We start from the raw sequence: 22,110 nt of genomic DNA, 5'->3' as shown, positions 1-22,110 counted from the left end.
TATGGTACTCAGAAAGTGCCCTGCGTATCTTCATGGACTTAGGAGGTGAAGTGTCACTCAATTTATCTAAAAACAATGAGACAAACGAGGCATCTTCATATGTTTTTATCCAGGTTTTATAGCACTGTATTTATTGAGTTCAAAATAAAAAGAAATGTGGAAAGCAGGTCACTCCGGGTGAGGGGAAGGGATTTATTCCCTTAACACAGTGTTATGGATGAAGAACATTCTGGAAAGAAATCAAAACACCCAGGGAATTACATTCTACAGTCTCATTACAAGGTAGAGATGTTGGAAAGCAAACAATTTTACTTGAGCAACTCTTCACAATTTCATTTTATTTTTTATGTGTCGGAGGGATTCAAAAGTCTATTTCCTGAAGGGCATGACAAACCAATTCATCTTGAGAAATAAAAAGAGGATTTTCAAAACACAAAACTGATTATGGTTTGATTATGGACCTTTGAATTACTCAGATTTGAGTGTTCTAAGCACACATCACTAATTAGCAGGAACATCCCCATCACTTACTTGGACACAGTACAGAAAACCTGCTGAAATGAAAAATCTAATTCAAAAATAAAACTGGCAAGACACTATATACAAGCCCTGAGGTTCACCATACCCTCTCTTCATCTTCTCTCTCCTCTCCTTTCGTTCAGTCGGAGAAAAAAGGCGGGAGAGCGTGGGGGGGGCAGTCCCTCGCTCCCTAAGTGCATCCGTGCGACATTGTCTCTGGCTCTCTCCGATTTTCTCTCCCACTCTTTATGTGGGATGAACACGTTATAGAATCTTTAAAGTCTTTCTGAAACTGTACAATGAGAAGAGATATGAACGGCGTCACAAAAGTCCGTTCAGGATCTGTTTTTTTGGGATAGCTCTAGACGGGAGAGTTTTAAGGAAAAGGGGGTGTAAGGTGTCCGGGTGAGGTTGTAAAGTCTTTGGAGGCCTTGGGTGCCCAGGGCTGGGTTTGGGGGGTTAGTGTCAGGGGTTATCTTGGGGAGAGGGGAGCTGTGGGAAAGGCAGCGGAGTTTCGGGGTGAGTGGAAGGGCGAGGTCGGCGAGAGGCGGCGTGGGCTGCTCGGGTCGCAGTTGTGCAGCTTCCACAGGAGCTCTTCATTCTCCATAGACAGACGTTTGTTGACCTTGGACTCTTTCTGCAAGGTCTGCTGCAGCATGGCCTGCTCTGTGGAAAGCTGCCTGCAGGTGGCGACAGAGAGAGGCAGACAGGAGCAGGGAAGAGAATATAGAAGGGATTGAGAGAGAAAGGACGGAATGGGGGGGGGGGGGGGGGTTAAAGTTACATACCAGCACATGTGCTTACACAAACTCTTTTACATAATCGCACAAAGAGGTGTAAGACATGTCAAACCCACCCCCACACAGATGTATGGAGTGGACAGACACATTCCTCTGTAACCATATAGTCTCATAAGACTTCTGGGGTTGCTGGGGGAATGTTGAAAGGGAGAAGCAGATATGTATTTGATATATGTGTGTGTAAGAGATAATACATGGTTTTCTTACCTGGACAGCGCTTGGTGTTTGTCCATTCTGGCTCTGTAGTCTTCGTTCTCCTGCTGCACCTTGTTAAGGTATTCATCCAACTTCGCATTAGACTCAACCTGTTAATTAAAGCAGCAAAGCAAACCTCTAAGACAAGATACACACCAGCACTCAGAGCAACCTGGATATTTAACTTTAAACAAGCCACATCCCCTTCCGTCAGAGGTGTTTAAAGACAAGCAGGTGAAGACACAAAAGCCAACAACAAATCAAAACAGTTCCAAACAAACTACAATTATACTAATGGTCCCAGGGCCTTGAGTGGTTTGAGTGAGGTGCAAAACCTCCAGAGTTCTCTTCGAGGAAAAGATCATTTTAAGCCTGCTTGTGCATTCCTGATTCGAGGCCAAAACACCTCCTGTACAATCCGTCACGCCACTAAGTAGCAAAACAAACACTCAACGAAAACACTTTTTGAAATGAAAGCAATCCTGTGGTAAGTCTGAATGCCACACCTTCTTCTGAAAGGCAACACAGTTACACCCAACCTCCTCGAGACTGCAGGTGCTGGCAGCAAACTGATATGATTAGATTTCTATTATTTTCTAGCTTAACATTTACAAACCGTATTCTGAATCACACTCTCAATGCGAACAGTGTTTTACCCAAATGGCGTTGGTTGAAAATCAAATGCTTTATCTGACTAAGAAACCATTGTGTAAGATGTAAGCTTTATGAGTCATAGAACTGAATTCAAGTATGCTATGACAAGGGAGAAAGTAGTCTGTACTCTGATATATGTGATGCTGATGTGTTTTACTCATACTCATTTAACCAGGTGTAAGGGTCTGCTGGCTACACTAGCTGTACATCACTGATTTGCTACACCACATTAGCAAATGAACAGGTAGATTATATCTGAGAGGTAAGAGGTGATGTAAAGTGAACTGTTACATAGGACAGAGACATTGTGGATTTTTCATTTACTCACATGAAACTAAAAAAGCCTAAATTATTATTTTGAACTGTCCTCCTTAACGTGAATCCAGACCATTCTGAAGATGTTTTGCATCTGTATAATTGCAGACAAATAACTCTCTATTCAACATACCATCATTTACATCATGTATAACTGCTAAATTGACTACTGAACTCATGAAGCCCTCATGTTGAAATGGATGCATAGCTCAGTTATCAGCATGGCGACATCAGTTCTGTCAGAACGCACATTTGCCACTTCTAAATAGCCTGCGCATCACCATTCATGTTCTCGCTTCTCATTCATACAGTGCTGCTTTTTCTGCACTTATGCACCAAGTTCACTACATTTCCACATAGATACCTGACCGCTTTGGGAAATGGCTGCACTGCAGATGGTATGCTACAATGAATGATTCATAAATATTATAGAGACTGTGTACAAAACTGGTGGTGCCCTCGCTCAGAGATAATACTGAAGACACAGAATAGCCTCTTATTTTATTTGTGGAAAGGTAGAGGGATTAAGATTAGCATATGCTCTAGCTTCATATGCGCTCGCTTTCACACCCTGTGTGTGTGTGTGTGTGTGTTTTACAGGTAAAAAATATAAAGACTCACTATTTTATCCATCTGCATGAGCTTTTTATCCTGCTGGTGAAGCTGCTGAGTCTTGATCTCCAGGACAACTTTCAGACTCTCTAGCTCCTGCTCGAGGTACAGAGTGTGGGCATCCTTCTACGGAGAGGATTGATAGAAGAAAGATGGTAGATTAAGGGAAACGGAGAGAAGAATTGCTATGCAGTGTGATGGTATGTGCAGTTACATTTAAACCCAGTAGAGGGTGCTGCTGCGGAGGGACTCACTCCAGCATTCTTTGTGAATACATGAGGTCTACCACGCAATTCACATTTTCAATCTAGGTTAAAAGATGCATCAGCATTTTTGAATGCTGCAACGTGTAATGGGATTTGTGGTTGATTTACAGAGTGGAATGTGTAGGAAAGTGGGCACATCAAGCTGCGCTTGATGGAAGGTCAGAGCACATCAAATGTCTGACACTCACAGGCTGTGTGTAGTTACTGGTGCACCCATCATTCCTTTTTAATTGGGGAACACATACGAGTGCATGAATCATCCCCCTTTTTACAACAAATGCTGAAAGTTTCCCTTACCTGGCTCTTCTCAGACAGTATCCTCCTCCGTTCCTCTTCGGCTTGGAGTTTCCTCTTGAGCTCGTTGTTCTCCACTGCTAGCTCCTCAATCTGTCGCTATCGGGCAAGAGTTACGACGGTCAGTGTTTATTTGCATAGAGAGAGAGCAACCACCTGGCACACCACACTTCTGCACCATGTCCTAAGGCAATGCGAGATTCGAGCTGAAACAGCCGGCTGCCACAGAAATGACTTATGATTGGTAGATGTGAGGTTATGGAGGTAAAGGCATGTTTCTTAACACAAGACTTTTTTTCCCTTCAGTGAGAGAGCTACCAGATAGCCTCAAGTGAGGTGAACTTACAGAGAGGGATGCCTCTGAGTCTTTGAGCGTCTTGTCCAAGGCATTCATGTTTTGCTCATGAGTCATCTGAAGCTCTAAGGACACACACAAAAAAAAAATATATATATTTATTCAATACATGATATCTATATCCACTATTCTATTTAAAATGTATAGACGATGTAGGGGATTGGGAGGGAGTGTTCAGGCAGGGGAAGCAGGCTTACCCTGGAGGGATGTTTCATAATGCTGTTTGAGAGCCTCCATCTGCTGGGCATGTTTGACTTCCTGTTCCTGTCGGAGAGCCTCTTGTTTGGATCGAACCTCCTCCACCTTCCCGGTGAAAGAAGGCAAGACTGAGTCACCAGCAGCTTGTCATCACACCACTACCTCCATCCATAATGACTTGATTCATCAAACACCAGCACTACCTCCATTCATAATTACTTGATTCATTAACGTGTTACACATGTGGGACTTGCTTACATTTATAAAAATGCTTCTTTTATTACATTCCTTTTTTTGTATCAATGCAGTCCTTTAAAAGTCCATGTCTTTAAGAGCTTCTGCAAACTGCTTCAACCTTCTCAATAGTGGCATAGTATCTGAATGTTCTGTGGTGAGGGGCTGGTGAGGGCTCCTGTGGTGGCTTTGGGATTGCTTGGCAACAGAGGTGGCCTGACAGAGAAGATGCTGTGGCAGCATTAGAGCAGGCCACTTTGAGAAGGGGTGTGGCTGATTATGTGTAACAGAGGATGGTGATAGGTTGACGGATAAGAGCCCAGGCCCAATAGGCCATTTACATTTGAACAGTGAAAGTGAAGGAAAATAAATGCCATGGCAACAGCCATAAATCCAAAGTTTTATTGACAAAGTGGCACAGCCCTTTCCATGTTTAAAATCCAATAGGCTAGGCATTAAATCACTGGAAATGTAATTGTAACTCATCATAGTTACAACCACATACATTTTTTTCGCCAGATAGCCCAGGGCTACATATACTGCACAAAGCAGAATGCCAAGAAGTGCTGTGCATGGATGGTGAGACTTATTAGACTACACAATATTGAGACATAAGTCACCCTCGAAAACCCATTTCTGTGCTCCTATACATCTTCACAATTTCCACTGGGTGTTGGGAACTTCACTGCTCAAGTAATTCCTTTGCTACACTGAATGAGTACATGAATACAGTATGCAATAATATAGTGACTCATTCTCTCTGGTTTTACTGACTTTACAAAGCTAAACAAAGAGTCCAGGCTAAAACAATTAGGGTTGTTTAAATCCATAACTAAACAAGGTCTGGACATTAAAGTGAGCAGATGCTAAACAATATCAAAGTCATCCTAAATTATGTTCTAATCCACATCCAGATAGATTACCCATGGGTAAGGGATGGTCAACTAATGCATTTTGAGAACACACACATACCTGTTGTTGCATGAGTGCCCGGCACTTGTCGGCCTCCTCCTGGTAGGCCTGGTGGGTCTTGTCCCATTCTGCGGAGTAGAAGGCCCTGAGCCGCTCCTCCAGCTGTGTGAGATCATCCTGGTGCTCCTCCTGCAGCTTCTGCAGGGTCTCCTCAAACGTCAGCCGCGCCTCCTCCTTCTCCTTCTCCAGACGCTCACAGCACGAGACAGAGCCCGCTGACAGAGGAGAGATGAGAGAGGCAAACCGAGGGGATGGGAGGAGGGAGGAAAATTAGGAGATGGGGAGAAAGACATTGCAGAATAGAGAGAGAGGAGAAAAGAAGGGCATTTAGAGAGGGCAGACACAGAAAGAGAGAAGAGTTTAAGAGTTGGTTCCTAAGAATCATCTGTCCTAGTTAATTTGTCCACGACATCATGGCAGAAAAATTGAAGTGGTCTGAATGTTCCTAACTGCAGCCTAAGTGGAGACAGTTGAACATGAGTAGCTTAGTGTTTCAGCTACCAGCAAGAACACAATGTTTCCTCTCTGTTTTATTCCCTTATAAACTGCTTAATTGCACAGCAGCATAAATTTAGCTGCTCACAATCGTCTGACAAAGCTCCACAGTTGTGCCGAGTGAATGCTTCTGCACTAAAATAGGTGAACAACCAAGCATTACAATAATGCAGTTACTGTTATAGTAATAAGTCATTGCTACACTGCAATTCCAATAAGATGACTCGAGTGAACATGCCCCAGACTTTATTTGGTTTGCATTTCAAAAGGCAAGCCCAAACAGTTGCCTCCTTGCCTTTAGATTAGGAGTGTAAAGGGGCTGTTGCTCTGGGTATGATGACATAAGGGCAGCAGCTGTGGCAGAACAGGCCTGGGCTTTATTGGGGGAGGACAGGTGTGACATCATCCCCTCTTTGTCTTAACCCCAGTGAACCCACAGAGTCGGATAGTGGGGACAAGCCGTGGACAGAGTTAGGACAGCGGGGAGACAATGGGCATATTTTGAGAGCTGGGGTAGAGTGAGACAGTATTCGGTAAACAGAGTTGCGATATTTGACCTGAACATGATGGTAGTTAGAAGCAAAAAAACACCCGTCATAAAATGCGTCAAAGTACAGGGATACACTGGGCCTGGGAGTAATCTGGAGAATTATGCACCACCTAGTTTAGCTCTGAACTGTTCATATGCAAGCGGGAGACCATGACACAAATGCAAGGAATCTATACATTCCATATAAAGCAATCACTTAACACGTTACAGGTGGCAACATACAAGTTGTGAGGCTGTAATGCATGATAGTAGCTGGGTGGTGGGGTGAGGGGCTGGGTGGGGTTATGGAGAGGAGTGAGAGTGTGTCGTCCACCCGCTCTGCATACCACAGGCATAAAGAGGGTCAGAGGCCTGAAACCCCACGACCAGGCCATACTCATGGAGAACAGCAGCCCAGGCATTCCTACTGCAGGCTGCATGTGTGTACAGGCATGTGGGTGGGTGTGGGTGTGAAAGTGTCAGGGAGTGTGTGTGTGTGGAAACAGGCATGCTAGCTTGTCTGCGGTTGTGTTTATCTATGGACATTAATGTGTGTGTGTGTGTGTGTGTGTGTGTGTGTGTGTGTGTGTGTGTGTGTGTGTGTGTGTGTGTGCCGGAGAGAGTATTTTGGCATGCCAGCGTGCATGTGTATGTCTGTAATGTATGGGTCTTCAGACGTCTCTCTGCACACGTTTGGTGGGTGGACTTAGAAATGCTTCATGGTGCTGACTGATGTATGCACAAAGACACACGACCGTACACACAAACACGCTCAAGCTTGTTTCGTTATGATGCCAGATGACCGCGGGGCAGAACACACAGGTGCCTGGGTTGGGAAAGGAGCCTGCTTCATGGCCACGTTGTGCTGAGGCACATGGGGGAAGTGCAATGCGCCATGTTTTCCCTTTTATACACATTACAGTGCTGGGGCCCTGCCAAGGTCTACCTCACAGAACAGCAACATGACATCAACACACCTCTTGCTCTGTCCCACTCTCTTTCTTATGGTCAGCATCTCGCTCTTGGTTGCTTTTTTTTCTTTTTCTTTAAATATCTCTGCATTTCTGTCATTCATTCTCTTCCTCACGTTAATAATCTCTCACTTTCTTTCTCTCACTTTCTTTCTTTCTTTCTCTCTCTCTCTCTTTCTCAGAAGTGGTGAGTGACATCATTGGAAGAATGGACTCGTGTTCTGGAATGTTCAGGGAAAGACGTCTGCTGTGATGTAGATGTCTGGAATGGAGGAACATAACTGGGCAGTACTGATGTAATAGCGGGGGAAAAAACCGTTGTGACTCCACCCTTTTACTGACAACAGATCTCACTTGGCTAGATCAAACAGTTAAATTCACAAGCAACTTTGCTGTATACAGCCAAGCTGTCCCTTAACTGCCCTCTATAAGGCCTTGTTCAATTACACAAGTGATCAGATCAATTAGAACTTGCTAACAATGCATTCTTAATGATACAGCTTTTCACTGCTTTACTATTAATCATGCTACAGTGAAATACACAGTAATCAGACCAACCCTTCCTATAGCGATGGGTAAGTCTGCAGTGTGCAGTATGCTGTATCGAGAGTAACAAGGGTGTAATGTGATGAGAGAGTAAAGTATGTATAAAAAGGGACTGGGGGGCAGGGAAGAGATAATGTGTGTTTGCAAGGACAGCGGAATATGCATATGTGTGTATGTGCGGGCGTGTGTGTGTGTGGTGTTTTGGCAAGGAGTGATGAGCATGTGTGAGTTGAAGGATGACACCCCTGCAGGCTGAACAAAAGAGCCTCTGTCTGCTAAGAGACTCATTACTGTGGGCTTGTGGCCGCACCATGGGCCTCCACCACGCCAGTTACACCAAAACTACTGCCAGCAACACACACAATCACACAAAGGCACAACCACTGACAGACAGACACACACACACACAGTGTGAAAAGCATGCAATCATACCCTGACACAAACTCACAGGAGAAACAATTGCACGGCCATATTCAAATACACACTCAAATAGATAATTGTACAATGACACAGAGGCAGAATGTTGTTAAGTCATTCTAGGGTGATTCTGGGAATCAGCCATGACTTGGTCATCACTCTCCACAGAGTGGAATAAGATGAAAATATGACCTCAGTTCACATTCACTCACTCACTCACTCACTCACTCACTCACTCACTCACTCACTCACTCACTCACTCACTCACTCACTCACTCACTCACTCACTCACTCACTCACTCACTCACTCACTCACTCACTCACTCACTCACTCACTCACTCACTCACTCACTCACTCACTCACTCACTCACTCACTCACTCACTCACTCACTCACTCACTCACTCACTCACTCACTCACTCACTCTCACAATTTAGTGAAAAATGTGTATGTAGTGTCTGAGTATATACTGTGTATCTACACATAGGGAAGCACACAAACACATGCCACAAAGAAAATCAGAGCCAGCTTTAAAACTATACAGGAAACTGGCATGTCATAAAAACCAGGATTCCACTGAACAGATCGCAAACCCCTTCCCTATGGGCTTTAAAGCTCTATCGTTCACCGCACTAAGCTACATGTAGCCATTTGCTTGTTACGTGATACATATTTGTTTGGCACGTGCGTGTGTTTGTGTGCGTGTGCGTGTGTGTGTGTGTGAAATATATGTGCGCTCTCCTTACCAAGTTCCTGTCTGATGGTAATCAACTCTCCTGCTAGATCTCTCTTCTTCTTTAGGTCTTCCTCACGCTGCAAACACAAACAAGATACAGACACACACACACACACACACAGGTTAGCATTTCTTTTAGCCAAGTCATTAAATAACTGGTAATACAGGACATTAGCATCAATTTGCAACTGAATGAATGAAGACACCAATTATTTTGAGTCAATGTTAAAATGAAATCCTAATGACAGAAGCAAGACAGGCAGAGCACCCAGAACAATGGGGGAATGTAGAGGGGGCAGATCAAGGGAGAAGATCGCAGGCATGATGCTCTTGGCAGAGAAGTTCTTTTTTAAGTTCAGTCTTCCGCAATCCACCCGAAACCATTCAGATCAACCAACTCTCTGTCGACACCCAGACTGATAGCTTAGAGCCGTTGAGTTTCCTGGAAGGTGAGAGATCCTCTGCATTCCATTCCATTTCAGACGCTCTTGCTGATATCAGTGCATTGTGTGTATAAAATACTGATATCAGTGCATTGTGTGTATAAAATACTGATATCAGTGCATTGTGTGTATAAAATACGTAACATTACAAACCAGACCTGTTTATGGGCAGGACCCCAATACGTTTAGAAACATTCTTACATTAATGACTGTTTAACACATTGTGCATGGTGCATTGCTTAACACATTGTCTCCCCAAAGACTTCAGTAGTCAACATCTTGTCCCATCATTCTGTTATTGCCAACACAAACACACACAGGTGGCAGCTTCTTGACCTTAGATTGTAGGATCAGAGATTACACCCCTGGACTAATCAAACACAGGCAGGCAGACAGAGAGGTTTCCCTGTTCGCGCCCTCGCTTTCTTCATACTTTCTTCGTACACATACTCAAGCTCACCCCCTCAAAGAGCCTTTATATAGCCCTCGAGATTTCAACTAAACCACAATAAAAAACAACTTGAACATAAAACACCACAGCAGGCTGACCATAACAATAATATCGTCACACATTGGAGGTTTTTCATTCCCAGGCCTGTTGTTGTTAGACTCCAAAGCCATGTGCCAGTTAGCTCCCACAACATACTTTCCTTCCCGAGCAAATTGATTAGATCAACAACAAGAAAGAACAAATGGGAAGAGCACATGCACCACTTCTGTTTTCAACAGGTGACAGTGAAAGCAGACAAAACAAAGTCATCACAAAGACCCCCCCCCCCCCACACACACACACACACACTTCACCATCAAGTCAAAACAAAGAGAAATAAAGTTAAAAACAAAAGAACCTTAGCTTTGTTTTTCCTAATGCAGGGTGGGTTCTCCAGGCAGGCTTTGCTATCGGAGGAGCCCATGTTGTTCTTCCCGCCCGTACCCACACTTCTCCAGAGTCGCCCTCTGACCCACGAGTCTCACCACTCCAATTGTCAGGAACTCTGTAGGTCTCAACCTCCAACAGCACCCTCCCTCTCGCCCTCCTTCCCCTCCCTCTCCCCCCTTTCTCACTCACTCGCTCGCACACTCACTCTCTTCATCAGGGAACTGGTCTGTCTGCTCACCGGAGTCTCTGAGACACAGAACATAGTCCTAACTTAAGGCCGTATTCACTCTAAGAGAAGGGCAGGGAGGAGGAGACGTCAAGAAAGATGAAAAGCTGAAAAACAGACGGGGGAGGAGGCTATGGATTGAGTACCTGATAATATAATGACAACATTCTCCTAAAAAAAGGGTGGGTGGGTGTGGGTGTGTGTGTGTGTGGGGGGGGGGGGGGGGGGGGGGGGGGGTCCATACAAAGGACCTTTAAACTCAAAGTTCATGAAGTTGGATCCACGATAACAGCACAGCTGTCAAAATGAGCCTAGTTTGGTCTCACAGAGTCATACGTAGATATGCCCACCGGTGTCTAGGGTTGTCTGAGATCAATGGGAGTTAAAGGTAGCGTGCTGACTGGGCCATTAACCACTGCAGACTCCATGATGTTAATAAATGAGGGGAAGCAGCTAGGCGGCTACTGAACTTTGAATGAAGAGGGAAGCCCAGAAAGGTTGAAATCTTCTGCGTTCATCAGTGAGGCAGGATTTGTTTGTGCTGAACTGAACTGAACTGAACTGCACTGAAGCCAACCTCACAGAGCCTCGGGGTCCTAAGAGAAGATTATCTGGGTCTCTCAGAGTAGGGTAAGAAAAGCCTACTCTCTCTCTTTCCAGCAAGAGAAACAACAGACCTCATCTCAGTCTCTTGCCCATGGGCATCTACAGAGACTGTTTACAATTACGTAAAATTATGACATGGGGAAGAATCCTATTATGACAGGGTGTGTAATCCTGTTATGCATGCAAACAATGTTAAGGCATTCTTAAAACATAGAAAGCCTCAGGTCATAGAAACCCCAGCCATGTAGGGGACACATCTACAACGCTAAGTGAGAAAAACCACAGCTTTAAGTTCTTCCTCAAAATAAACCAGAACCACTTGATGTACTTGGTATATTTATATATTGAAGTCCACCACTCACCCTCAAAACCTTTTAGTATCAAACACACCAAGAGGACCAACATTTGAGGCACATCTATCTGGGGGATTACGGCGCTGCCTTAGGGGGCTGCTGGTTATTTCAGCAGCCAAACAGCTGGCAGGTGAGGTGCATAGACACGCCTCTGTCCTGCAGCCAACTTCCAGGCTTCACAGGGCAGCTGGTGCATTCCATGCTAACAACCCATCCCCCTACACACACACACACACACACACACACACACACACACACACACACACACACACACACACACACACACACACACACACACACAGGGGCCAAATCAATCATTGCTGATTATCAGGCTGTGGCGTTTAATTGTTCTCCTTCATCTCTTTTGGTAAGCCAGGAGGTGAAAATAAAGCACAGATATGATCTCCCACAGAGAAAGGAAAGACCGTGTTTGTGGAGGCTAATGAGGCTCTGTCATTCATATGGCTTAAGTGGCCATGCCTGCATTCAAAGCGTGTCTGTCTGTCTGTCTGTCTATCACACAAAAGGCTCACTGGGGTTGGGCTAATCATCATCAGAAGGATCTATAGATAACGTGATCAGTATCATCTGCTGATGCTGCTCTGCTTTACAGCAACAGACTACGAGATCAAGACACCAACAAAGCAATAAGGAGGATGAATAACAAGAGGTTGCATGCCAATCAAATGAGATAAATAGACTAAAAGCGTTATTGCCATGCTAGCCTCACAACTCAACAGGGTGAATATGAGACAAAGAAAATGTCAGTGATACACAAGGTATCAAATAATAACCAAATGTGAAAGTGGAGCTAAAGTTATAAGAGAAAACAAGATGTAAGAGATTGGCAGACAAAACAAGATGGACAAATTGTTTATTATCGGAACTCTGGGCAGGCAGATGGCCTGAGGATAACATCCTAGACAAGGGAGTGAAGGATCTTCATCGAACTATCCACACACACACACACACACACACACACACACACACACACACACACACACACACACACACACACACACACACACACACACACACACACACAAACAAACAGATAATCCACTAGCCTCTAACTTTCCATCTTGCCTGGAACTAAAATGGCAAATCACCTAATTATAGAGCTGGGGTGAGTTTTCATTATCTGAGGATGACAAGCCGTCTGCTGAAATTGCCCTCATTTGACTCTTTTACAAAAAATGTTGTGGTTGCGGAATCCTCCCCCTACTGTTTGTCTGTTTTCACGGACACTTATGGGAGGGTTATCTTCTAAAACCACACACCAAGCTACCATGATAGATTGCTCATCAACTTAATGGGAGGGTTATCTTCTAAAACCCCACACCTCCACAGACACCAAGCTTCCATGATAGATTGCTCATCAACTTGGCAGGTGAGGCTGAGGCAAATAGTGAACCAGTCTGAGACTGCGGATAAGCATTCCAGAGATGTCTGGTTAAACATACTGTACATCTCCTCAATGTGCTGGTGTTTGGTTAAACATACTGTACATCTCCTCAATGTGCTGGTGTTTGGTTAAACATACTGTACATCTCCTCAATGTGCTGGTGTTTGGTTAAACATACTGTACATCTCCTCAATGTGCTGGTGTTTGGTTAAACATACTGTACATCTCCTCAATGTGCTGGTGAGCTCCATAGACTTCAGTGGCTTACTAGCTAACAAGGCCAAAAGCAAAAGATATCCCTGTGTCTCCTATAGCCAGCGAAGAACATATAACCCACCCAGTTGAGACGTCTCTCTCTGTCAACTTCAACTTTCACTGTGAACACACTGTTTCTCTTCCTGTCAATTTAAGTTGAAACGGTCATACTCATGTGCTCCAGGGCCACATCCCAAGAACCCCCCCCCTTATAAGGGTGTAAAAACAGATGGTTCTGCCCCGAATCTACCGCGAAGGAGACAACTTCAAGGTGGGAGGGGAACATAATAAGCCCACAACAATTCCAAGAATGTCCCTCCACCAAGTGTGGCTTTAAACAGAGGAATCTATAATATTTTATAAGATCCAAACCCTGCCCTGATTGGGCTGTCAGCCCCACCCTCCCAGTTCACCGTGATTTACAATCAGTGGTGCTCTTCGTGTGTCTGGATACACACTGAGGGAAGCCGGGGGTTGGCCTGCACCCAGGAGGTTATTCACATCAGTCATGGGCTTGGGCGAAAGGGCATGCAATTAATGTTTAGCCCTGGTTCAACAAATCTTCTTTGAGAAATTGGCAGGAGAAAACTGAGACCAGTACTACTTCCACACTCTGCCCCCTCTCCCCCTCCCTCCCCCCTCTCTCAGACATTAAATAAGCCTTAAAATGTCCATTCCCTGCTGCTAGGTGACAGGAGCAAAGTTAAACGAGACAATATTTGCAAGTTGACACAAAGACTGGGAGATTTACTCTGCAAATACTCCATGTCTGGGCACTATTCAATGAGATGAGGAGTAAAGGGTATGGGCCACACCTAGATCCTTGGATAAACCAATTCCATTGTATTGACACCCAAGGTTGCTGCTATCTTTAGAAAAAACCTACAGCACTGAAAACAGGATCTTCATCCTACATCTTTCTTTACCCTCATCACCAGTGCTGTGGTACAGTAACTAGTGATGAGTGACAACAACTATTAACATTTGCAGAATAAAAAATATCTTCTGTATCCCATAGAGAAATCGTGGGAATAGTGAGGTTCTATAAATAAATTTAAAATGGTCTATAATGCAGAAGTGTTCATGCATCATGTGCATCATGATACTTGTGAATGTCCTTTGGAACAAAAACACATAGAAAGATAAAACATTTAATGTAACATTCAACATTTCTACCTGCCGATAATCCTCTGCCTTTCTGGTGATAACATGGGTACTACAACATACACATACAGTAATATGTAACTATGTACAGCCACATAAATATCTGTGATAGTTAGAGCACAGGCCATGCCCTACCTACACTAAGGCTAGGGAGATGTTATGGACAATTGCGTGGCAACCTTGGTATAAACAATGCACTGGGGTTCGCTCAGTCTCTCTTATACACATATAAAACTACAGGAACGTCACATGCTTTGACAGTATAGATTTCTCAACAATTACTTTTCAACCTAGAATACACATCAACAAGAACGTATGCAATCTCCTCTGACTGGTGAAATGTACACACATACAAACTCAAACAAATAGTACTTGATTAAAAATGATAGGGCTGGTATGTGAACCATGCAGCTTTAACTTCCGTGTGTTCACCACAAAATAGAAGCCTCCTGTAAATGCAGCCAAACAGCTTCTAAAACCTCATAAAAACAGAGAGTTGCTTGCATATGAAAGACTGAGCCTTCCTCTACCAGACATACACTTCGATACATGCATCTGAAATATGACACCATACCAAGCTGCACTTCCTTACTTAACTGTTCTATGCTGAGAATAGAAAGATCACAGAAATAGAGAGGAACCATATAATACATCTTTAGACTAAAGACTGGATCAAACGACGGTAGGAGATAGAACAAGGTACAGAGAGATAGACAGACAGAGATAGACATTGGTGCTCACCTCGGCGAAGACGTGCTGGACGACCAGGGCGAGAGCCTCCAGGCGTCGGTTGCCGGACAGCAGGAGCTTACGGAGCTGCTGGATGCACTGGCTCTTCCCCTCACACTGCTGCCGGTAGTGGGCGATGCCCAGGGGCTTCTGCTCCGCTGGTGCCGGAAGCCCCGGCTGGCCACTGGCCCTGGTCCCTGCTGGCCGGGGGCATGCCACTGGAGCCGGAGTAGATGCTGGAGAAGACACTGGAGCTGAAGTTGGAGCTGCCGGCTTGAGCTTGTTCCTGTCCACTGCAAGAGAGCAATTTCCAACGTTCAAGGTGGTCACGACATTTAGCATTGCGACCTCCCCTCCACTTACCCAAACAACAGCAGCTCACTATTTACACACTAAGCTGGGTGATACTTAAGAAATAAACACACAAATACACTACTACACACATACACAAACACACAAATAAAGAGACAAACAAACACAGACACATAGATGAGGAGCACACGCCCTGGCACAGAAACTCCCAGAGCTTCTCTTGACACACAAATAGCCCAGATGCATTCTGGGACTGATTCTTAATGAAGATGTATTGTACAGTAGGATGGAGGGGAGGAGGGCGGTGCGGAGGGGGGGGGGGGGGGGGGGACGGGGGGGGTGCATTTACAGTGCATTACCACCGCATCTAATACGCCTGGCAATTAGGACCCCAAGAGAGGCTTCCCTGTCCATGCCGGCAGAAAATACGACGTCCGAGTGGAACGTGAAGGGAGCACAGGAAGTCTGTTTTCAGAGTGAGCTGGGACTAAAATGAGACATTACACAGCACTCAAAGACTGCACAAATACCCTACCTTGGCACATTCACAATTCCTTTTTATTCTATGCTTCAATCCAGAACAATTTACCACACAGATATAAAGGTTATCATGTGTTTGCTCCCTGGAAATCCATACTTTAAGCATACCTTGATTTACAGGAATATCTCAAGTGCACCAAGCTCGTATTGACAACACATGAGCACATCAAAAATCTGCTACAGTTGGAGTAAGATTACTTTAACACTGTGCAGCCTGTACTACATTTGAAGAACCCTGGCATATTACCACAAGGCTGACCAGACTGAGACAGTGGCAGGTCTGCTAAAACAGGGGACTAAGATTAGAAAACTGCCCTAATTCAGCTCTGTGAATTATGGGATGCATAGGCAGTATTCCGTTCCCCACTCCAATAACGTTTCTCTTTATTTAAGCTGCATGCATAATTGGACCATTATGCATTTCTCTTTCTTTCTTTTCCCGTGATAATGTGAGACAAGGTGCAGGATAGTTTTAGATCCAGGACCACTTTAGTCAGCCATTGCCATCGTAATGCACACAATCCCACTACATGGTGTGGAGGAGGGGTATGTTTTCCCAGAGGGGTGGCTCAACGGGGGTTTCTCACTTCCTATAAGAGCAATCAGTTGTTAGAACATCACTGGGCATTGAAGTGACAAACTGTGTTACCGCCTACACACCAACAGACGCACTGCTATCAAAACACTTCTGCCGACCCAAAATCAGGAAAACGGTAGTATATGAGAATTAAACAATTAAAACAAGTATCAAATGTAAGCAGAGGATTAAATGCAGTGTTGTGATGTTAGTTTGTTTGATGTGTATTATTTGTATGTGTATGTGTATGCATGTGTTTTATTAGCTCAGAGCGCTGAGGGGTGTCTGTATTTTTAGATTGCCCTCTGCTGGTAGCTTTCTGGTCATCGTCCAATCACCACAGCCTCTTGGCATGTACACGAACACTCCCTTTATACATAGCTACCTCAGCGGAGCCTGTTGCTAGGGAGATCAACTCAGGCACCACCATCACAGCAGAACAGTAAGATGTGCTACAGTTTTATTGGCTGATAAGTCAACTGAAGCATATAGAATACATAAAGAATCCGTATCCATCAGACACTGACACATTTATATTTCTAATCCCTCACAACTCACACGTGCAAATAAATATGAAGATCACAGAAACAACAGCATGCAGAAGAGCGGGAGAAAAGTATCACTCTGCCTTAAGGGATTATGGGTGAATGGGCTGGTCACCCCCTCCAGTAGAAACATGACCACATTTCTGAAAATATCATGGGATGGGATCAGCATACAAACACTGACCCGTGCGCTTGTGCACCCCCAGTATAGGTTCATTTTATGGGTGCTCAATAATGGACAGACATATAAAAATAAAAACGGTCACTAAATCTAAACGACTCACCGGCATATTGCATATATATAATTCTTCATAAATAATATAAGGACAGCTTTACTATACTTTAATAATAACAACTTTATTATCCCTCAGCGGGTTGCTAGATTATGCTGCTAAATCCCTCAGAGGAGCTCTAGGCACGGCCAATCCGCACTACGGTGAGGCTGCGTTTCCATCACTCTTCCCTATTGCGGTCGGCCCTTGTGTTGCCCCCACCTGACTTTGTGCGCTCGCCCAAAAACATGGCTGCCTGCAGCCACCCATAACCCTACATAGATCAGAGGACACCCAGTCCCCAGAGGGGAGAGCTGTCTACACGGATGATGATGATGATGATGATGATGATGATGATGATGATGATGGTGATGAAGACCTCTGCAGACTACCCACAGGAAAACACAGTGTATGACACAACACGGCAGGCCTAAACACAGCGGGTGGCAGTGGTTGCCATCTTGTCTGTTCACTGTAGTTGATTGTAAGTAGCCTGTTTGCTAATGGGAGAGTGAAAATAGAGTGGGGTGTTAGTGGCAGCCCTGAGACTTCGAACATTAAATCCCTCGTCGCTGAGCAAATTGTTTCTTTAATGGCAACAGAGACTTTTGTAAGCCATCACTTCATGAGACGTTGGCTGTTCTGGGGGTGGACCCTCAGTGCTGGCTAATGAAGGAGTGAGAGAAAGGAAGATAGAGGGTCAGAGAGAGAAGGAGGTAAAAAGAGATGAAGAGGCTCTGCTGGCGGTGAGCTATGGGTTAGGGTGTAATTAGTGTGCTCTCTGAACGATAATGACTGTTTAGCAGGGAGAGACTGTACTGCTGATATTCCCACACATGGCAGCCACTGAGGTACAACACACACACACACACACACACACACACACAAACATATTAAGAAAACAGTCTACATACAAACCACACTCATGAAACATCACACACACTCACACACCCCTCACAGCAGAAGACCAAGATCACGACATTCAGAGACCAAACACACACACACACGTACACACACGTACACACACACACACACACACACACACACACACACTTTTCTCTCTGCGTCCTTGAGCATGTCCTCTGGCATGGCCGGATGTCCCTGTGCCTGTAGCAGCACGCCAAAATACTGGGGACTCCTTTCATCTCACGCTTCCCGATTCACACTGAAAACACCACTTTGGTGCTCCCTTTTCATGGGCCACACATCAAAACGCCCAGACCGATAAACAGACCAGCAGCTGTGGGTAACCCCTGAAAGCTTTATTTTCAAAAACAGAGCAGAACGGAGTTTGGGGGGGGGGGGGGGGGGGGGTAAACAATAACATCCTGGAGCTGAGGCTAGGTGCGCTTCCCCTCGCCCACATCAACACGGCTTCCCCACGGGGGCCTGAACCGGAACGTCTCGTCTCATTAGAGGCAATTACCTCCCAAGATCTAGCTTTGACTAAACACTACACCCGCAATCATGGTTGCGCCACTGGAGACAAAGCTACGAAAGCTCCCTTATCAACTCTTCCCACAGTTCACACCAAGGGTAAAGGATGCCGGCACTTACACCCGTATAGAAACGGGCACTGTAGCAGCTCATGCGTGGTCTGTATTCTACAATTGCACACTTGATAAAATCAGTTAGGCTAAACGTGACTTAATCAACAGCAATGTAAAATACACTGCCGTCAGCAGCACATAGCAAGCGAGAAATGCTTTCCTTAATCAAAAGAAGACGCACTGTTTGTGTGACCAGCACTGGCAGCGCTCCAAGCACAAGAGAGTTCTGCATTTCTGGGGGCAGAGTGTTTCCTTTCTCAAAGCACATGGCACCAAAGCGGTTCTGAAACTGCCACCATCTCATTGCGCACGACACCAGTTTGAGTTTGGAGGAGAACTACATGTCAGAATGCAGGGCTTGTTTATCTGTGAGACCATCGCTGTGAGACCGAGGGAGCCAAATGTTCCTCAGTCCTCAGTGTGCCACTGGAGTGAGGGCAGAGGTGTGGGGACGTGACGGTAATACGGTGGTGTGATGACAGGGGGATGTGGGGGTTGGACGGGATCAGTGTGTTACCCAGCAGGAGCTGATTGGGGACACAGAGCGCCTGAGCCCAGTCTGGCTGCTGCGAGAGGCGTCTGCCTTCGTGGCCTGTAATACAAAACACCAGGGACGTCATTACGGAGGAGCCAGCCAGCCACACCACACACAAGGCAGCGCACCACATGGCCAGCCCACTATTACAGGGTCTGGGAGTGGGGGGGGGGGGCTCATTAGGGGGAAGGGGGGCATGAAGGGGATTGCTGTGTGAGTGTGTGTTTATGTCTTGGCAACAAAATGCAAAGAAAGAAGCAGGCTGGTTGGAAAATGTGAGCATACAAAGTTGTACACACACAAACACACACACACACACACACACACACACACACACACACGGCTGTTCTGTGTTTGTCCACCTCCCCACACCACCACTGCCTTTGCCTCTGTGCCATGCATCGCTGCTCTCTGATCACACTCAGTCTACAGCCTCTCCACACATCACAGCACAACACTTCCCCAAATTACATCCTCTTATCACATCCTGCTCCCCTCAGTCTACCTCACACAACAGCTCATTCACATTGTCAAACAAAAACTACATCTGAGGGAGTTTCAAGGACTGACTACTACTACTAAAAGGCATACATTTACTATACAAGACATCGGTGTAGATAAGATGTCTGTTGAGTGAAGTAAGTATGAAAAAGGAATGAATGTAGGGAATGCCGAGGGAGTGTGGAGCCTTTGATGTGTGGACATAAAATGAGCAGCTTTGAGGAGAGAGACAGACTGAGAGATGATGGCAGAGAGAGAGAGAGATGATGGCATGGAGAGAGGGAGAAGGAGAGAGAGAGAGGATGGCAGGGAGAGAGAGAGAGATGATGGCAGGGAGAGAGAGAGCGAGAGAGAGAGATGATGGCAGAGAGGACTGTAGACATTCATCAGAAGAAAGAGGATCCTCTCTGTCTGGAATGCTTGCTGGACAGTACACTAAAGAGACCCACTTCTGAGGAAGATTAACACAGGATTAAAGAGAGGGTCGGCCTGAGCCACTACCTCACACACAGGCCATTGCAAACAGAATGGGAGGGTGAGAGAGAGAGAGAGAATGAGAGACAGAGAAAAAAAGAGAGCGAGCAAAGGGAGATGCAGTAAGTTAGACCTTTTAGAGAGTGCATTATACCTACATATTTAAATGTTACCTGAGTGGCCATCAGATTTGCATATTGAAGCACATCAAAACATCTTTGTTCATGTTTCCCTTTGATTTTTCATTATAGTGTATATAACCATAGGTTTATTTACAGCACCCTTTCATCCAATAGGGCCATGGTTTTGAATTTGAGGGAAAGAAAAAGAACCTGAGCGCAAGAGAAATAACCTCAAAGATAAAAATGTCCGAGGCAAAGGTTGAACCACCATACAACAGTCTGTTCCTCGCACTCTCACACACACACACACACACAGACACACACACACCTAAGTGATCTGAGTAAAGGTAAACCCGCTGTGAGGCGGTAATCTGCATGAGGAGATTAGAGGGGTGAGGCCAGGCGCCTCTGGCAGATAAATCTCAAATTTGAGAGCTGAAAAGGGAGAGCAGGGTGGCATTAACACTCCTAGCACATGCTGTACAACACACTGGCGCAAGGAAGAGAGGTGCAGGGGCGTGGTTGCGTTGAGCATCCAAACATGTGAGAGCATTTTCATCAGGCTTTATCAGAGCAATGGATGAAGTATTTAGAAATAGGGCATTACAACAGCCTTTTTTTCCAGCAGAGCTGATCGGATTTGGAAGCATACCCCTAATGGCAGGGGGAAACAGACCCTTCATGTAGGATGGGTGCAGACTGGGCGTCCTTTTACAAACACCCAATCCAGGCACTCTCACTTGAGCCCCTCTGGGCTCCTGGTGCCCTGCTTGAGAAGACTATTCAGAACAGCAGTGCTCTGTGGTGTTGGGGTGGGCGTTCCCACCTCACCTCTCCCTTCTCTTCTCTTCTCCTCTCCTATCCTCTCTTCTCCTCTCCTCTCCTCAGAGCTGGCACACACCTGTCATCCAGGGGTCATAAACCATGGCAGGATCAATGCGCCTTCCCAGATAATGATACCGTTACATCCACCCACATGACAGTCGCCATGGTAACCTTCATATGGAGATAGAACGGCTGGTGGATGATGTGTGCAAATGTGACTGGATGGAACTGCATGCACCTTTTTGGGACCCTCAAGACAAGGCGCAATGGGAGTTCTAATGTGAGGGTTTGCCCATAAAGGTGCCTGACGATAAATGTTTATTAACTTCCACTGCATTCAAACAAGTGTTGGGAGCTTTCCATTTCTACAACAGACAACCCTCTCACTTAAATAACAAAACCATGCCCAATTTTTCAACAGAAAATTTGAGAAATAAAGCCAATATTCAGATGAGGAGCTAAGCAGACACAGCTGCACAATATATCAAAACGACAAACAGATATCAAAATCACTGGTACAGATTTTGATCAATCCGCTTAAATCTCCTGAGCTCATCTATGAAGCACACCCTGCCAGAGAATAATGGGGTGAGGCAGAAAAACAACAAGCAAGAGTGAGCGAAAATCAGAAAAACACTGTGTGTGTGATTATGATGGTGATATGTGTGTGCGCACATCTAGATTACTG

General features: G+C 45.3%; 1 protein-coding gene across 4 annotated transcripts in view; it reads right to left on the bottom strand.

Moving 5' to 3' along the window:
- Nucleotides 1-115: 115 nt before the first annotated feature.
- The window catches only part of mtus1b (microtubule associated tumor suppressor 1b), a 54,598-nt gene continuing 32,603 nt past the window's right edge, over nt 116-22,110 (bottom strand). For all 4 annotated transcript variants that reach the window (XM_080837747.1, XM_080837748.1, XM_080837746.1 and 1 more), the window contains exons 7-15: nt 15,182-15,462; nt 9,119-9,185; nt 5,415-5,629; nt 4,208-4,313; nt 4,002-4,075; nt 3,659-3,754; nt 3,105-3,221; nt 1,527-1,624; nt 116-1,199 (exon numbers count right to left, since the gene is read on the bottom strand). In XM_080837747.1, coding sequence (XP_080693873.1) covers nt 992-1,199; nt 1,527-1,624; nt 3,105-3,221; nt 3,659-3,754; nt 4,002-4,075; nt 4,208-4,313; nt 5,415-5,629; nt 9,119-9,185; nt 15,182-15,462 — 1,262 coding nt within the window. In that variant the 3' untranslated portion in view covers nt 116-991. The remainder of the gene's footprint in view (nt 1,200-1,526; nt 1,625-3,104; nt 3,222-3,658; nt 3,755-4,001; nt 4,076-4,207; nt 4,314-5,414; nt 5,630-9,118; nt 9,186-15,181; nt 15,463-22,110) is intronic.

Source organism: Sprattus sprattus (genome assembly GCF_963457725.1).
Source record: "Sprattus sprattus genome assembly, chromosome: 4".
NCBI classification, from domain to species: domain Eukaryota; kingdom Metazoa; phylum Chordata; class Actinopteri; order Clupeiformes; family Clupeidae; genus Sprattus; species Sprattus sprattus.
This window is presented reverse-complemented; position numbering and strand designations above follow the sequence as displayed.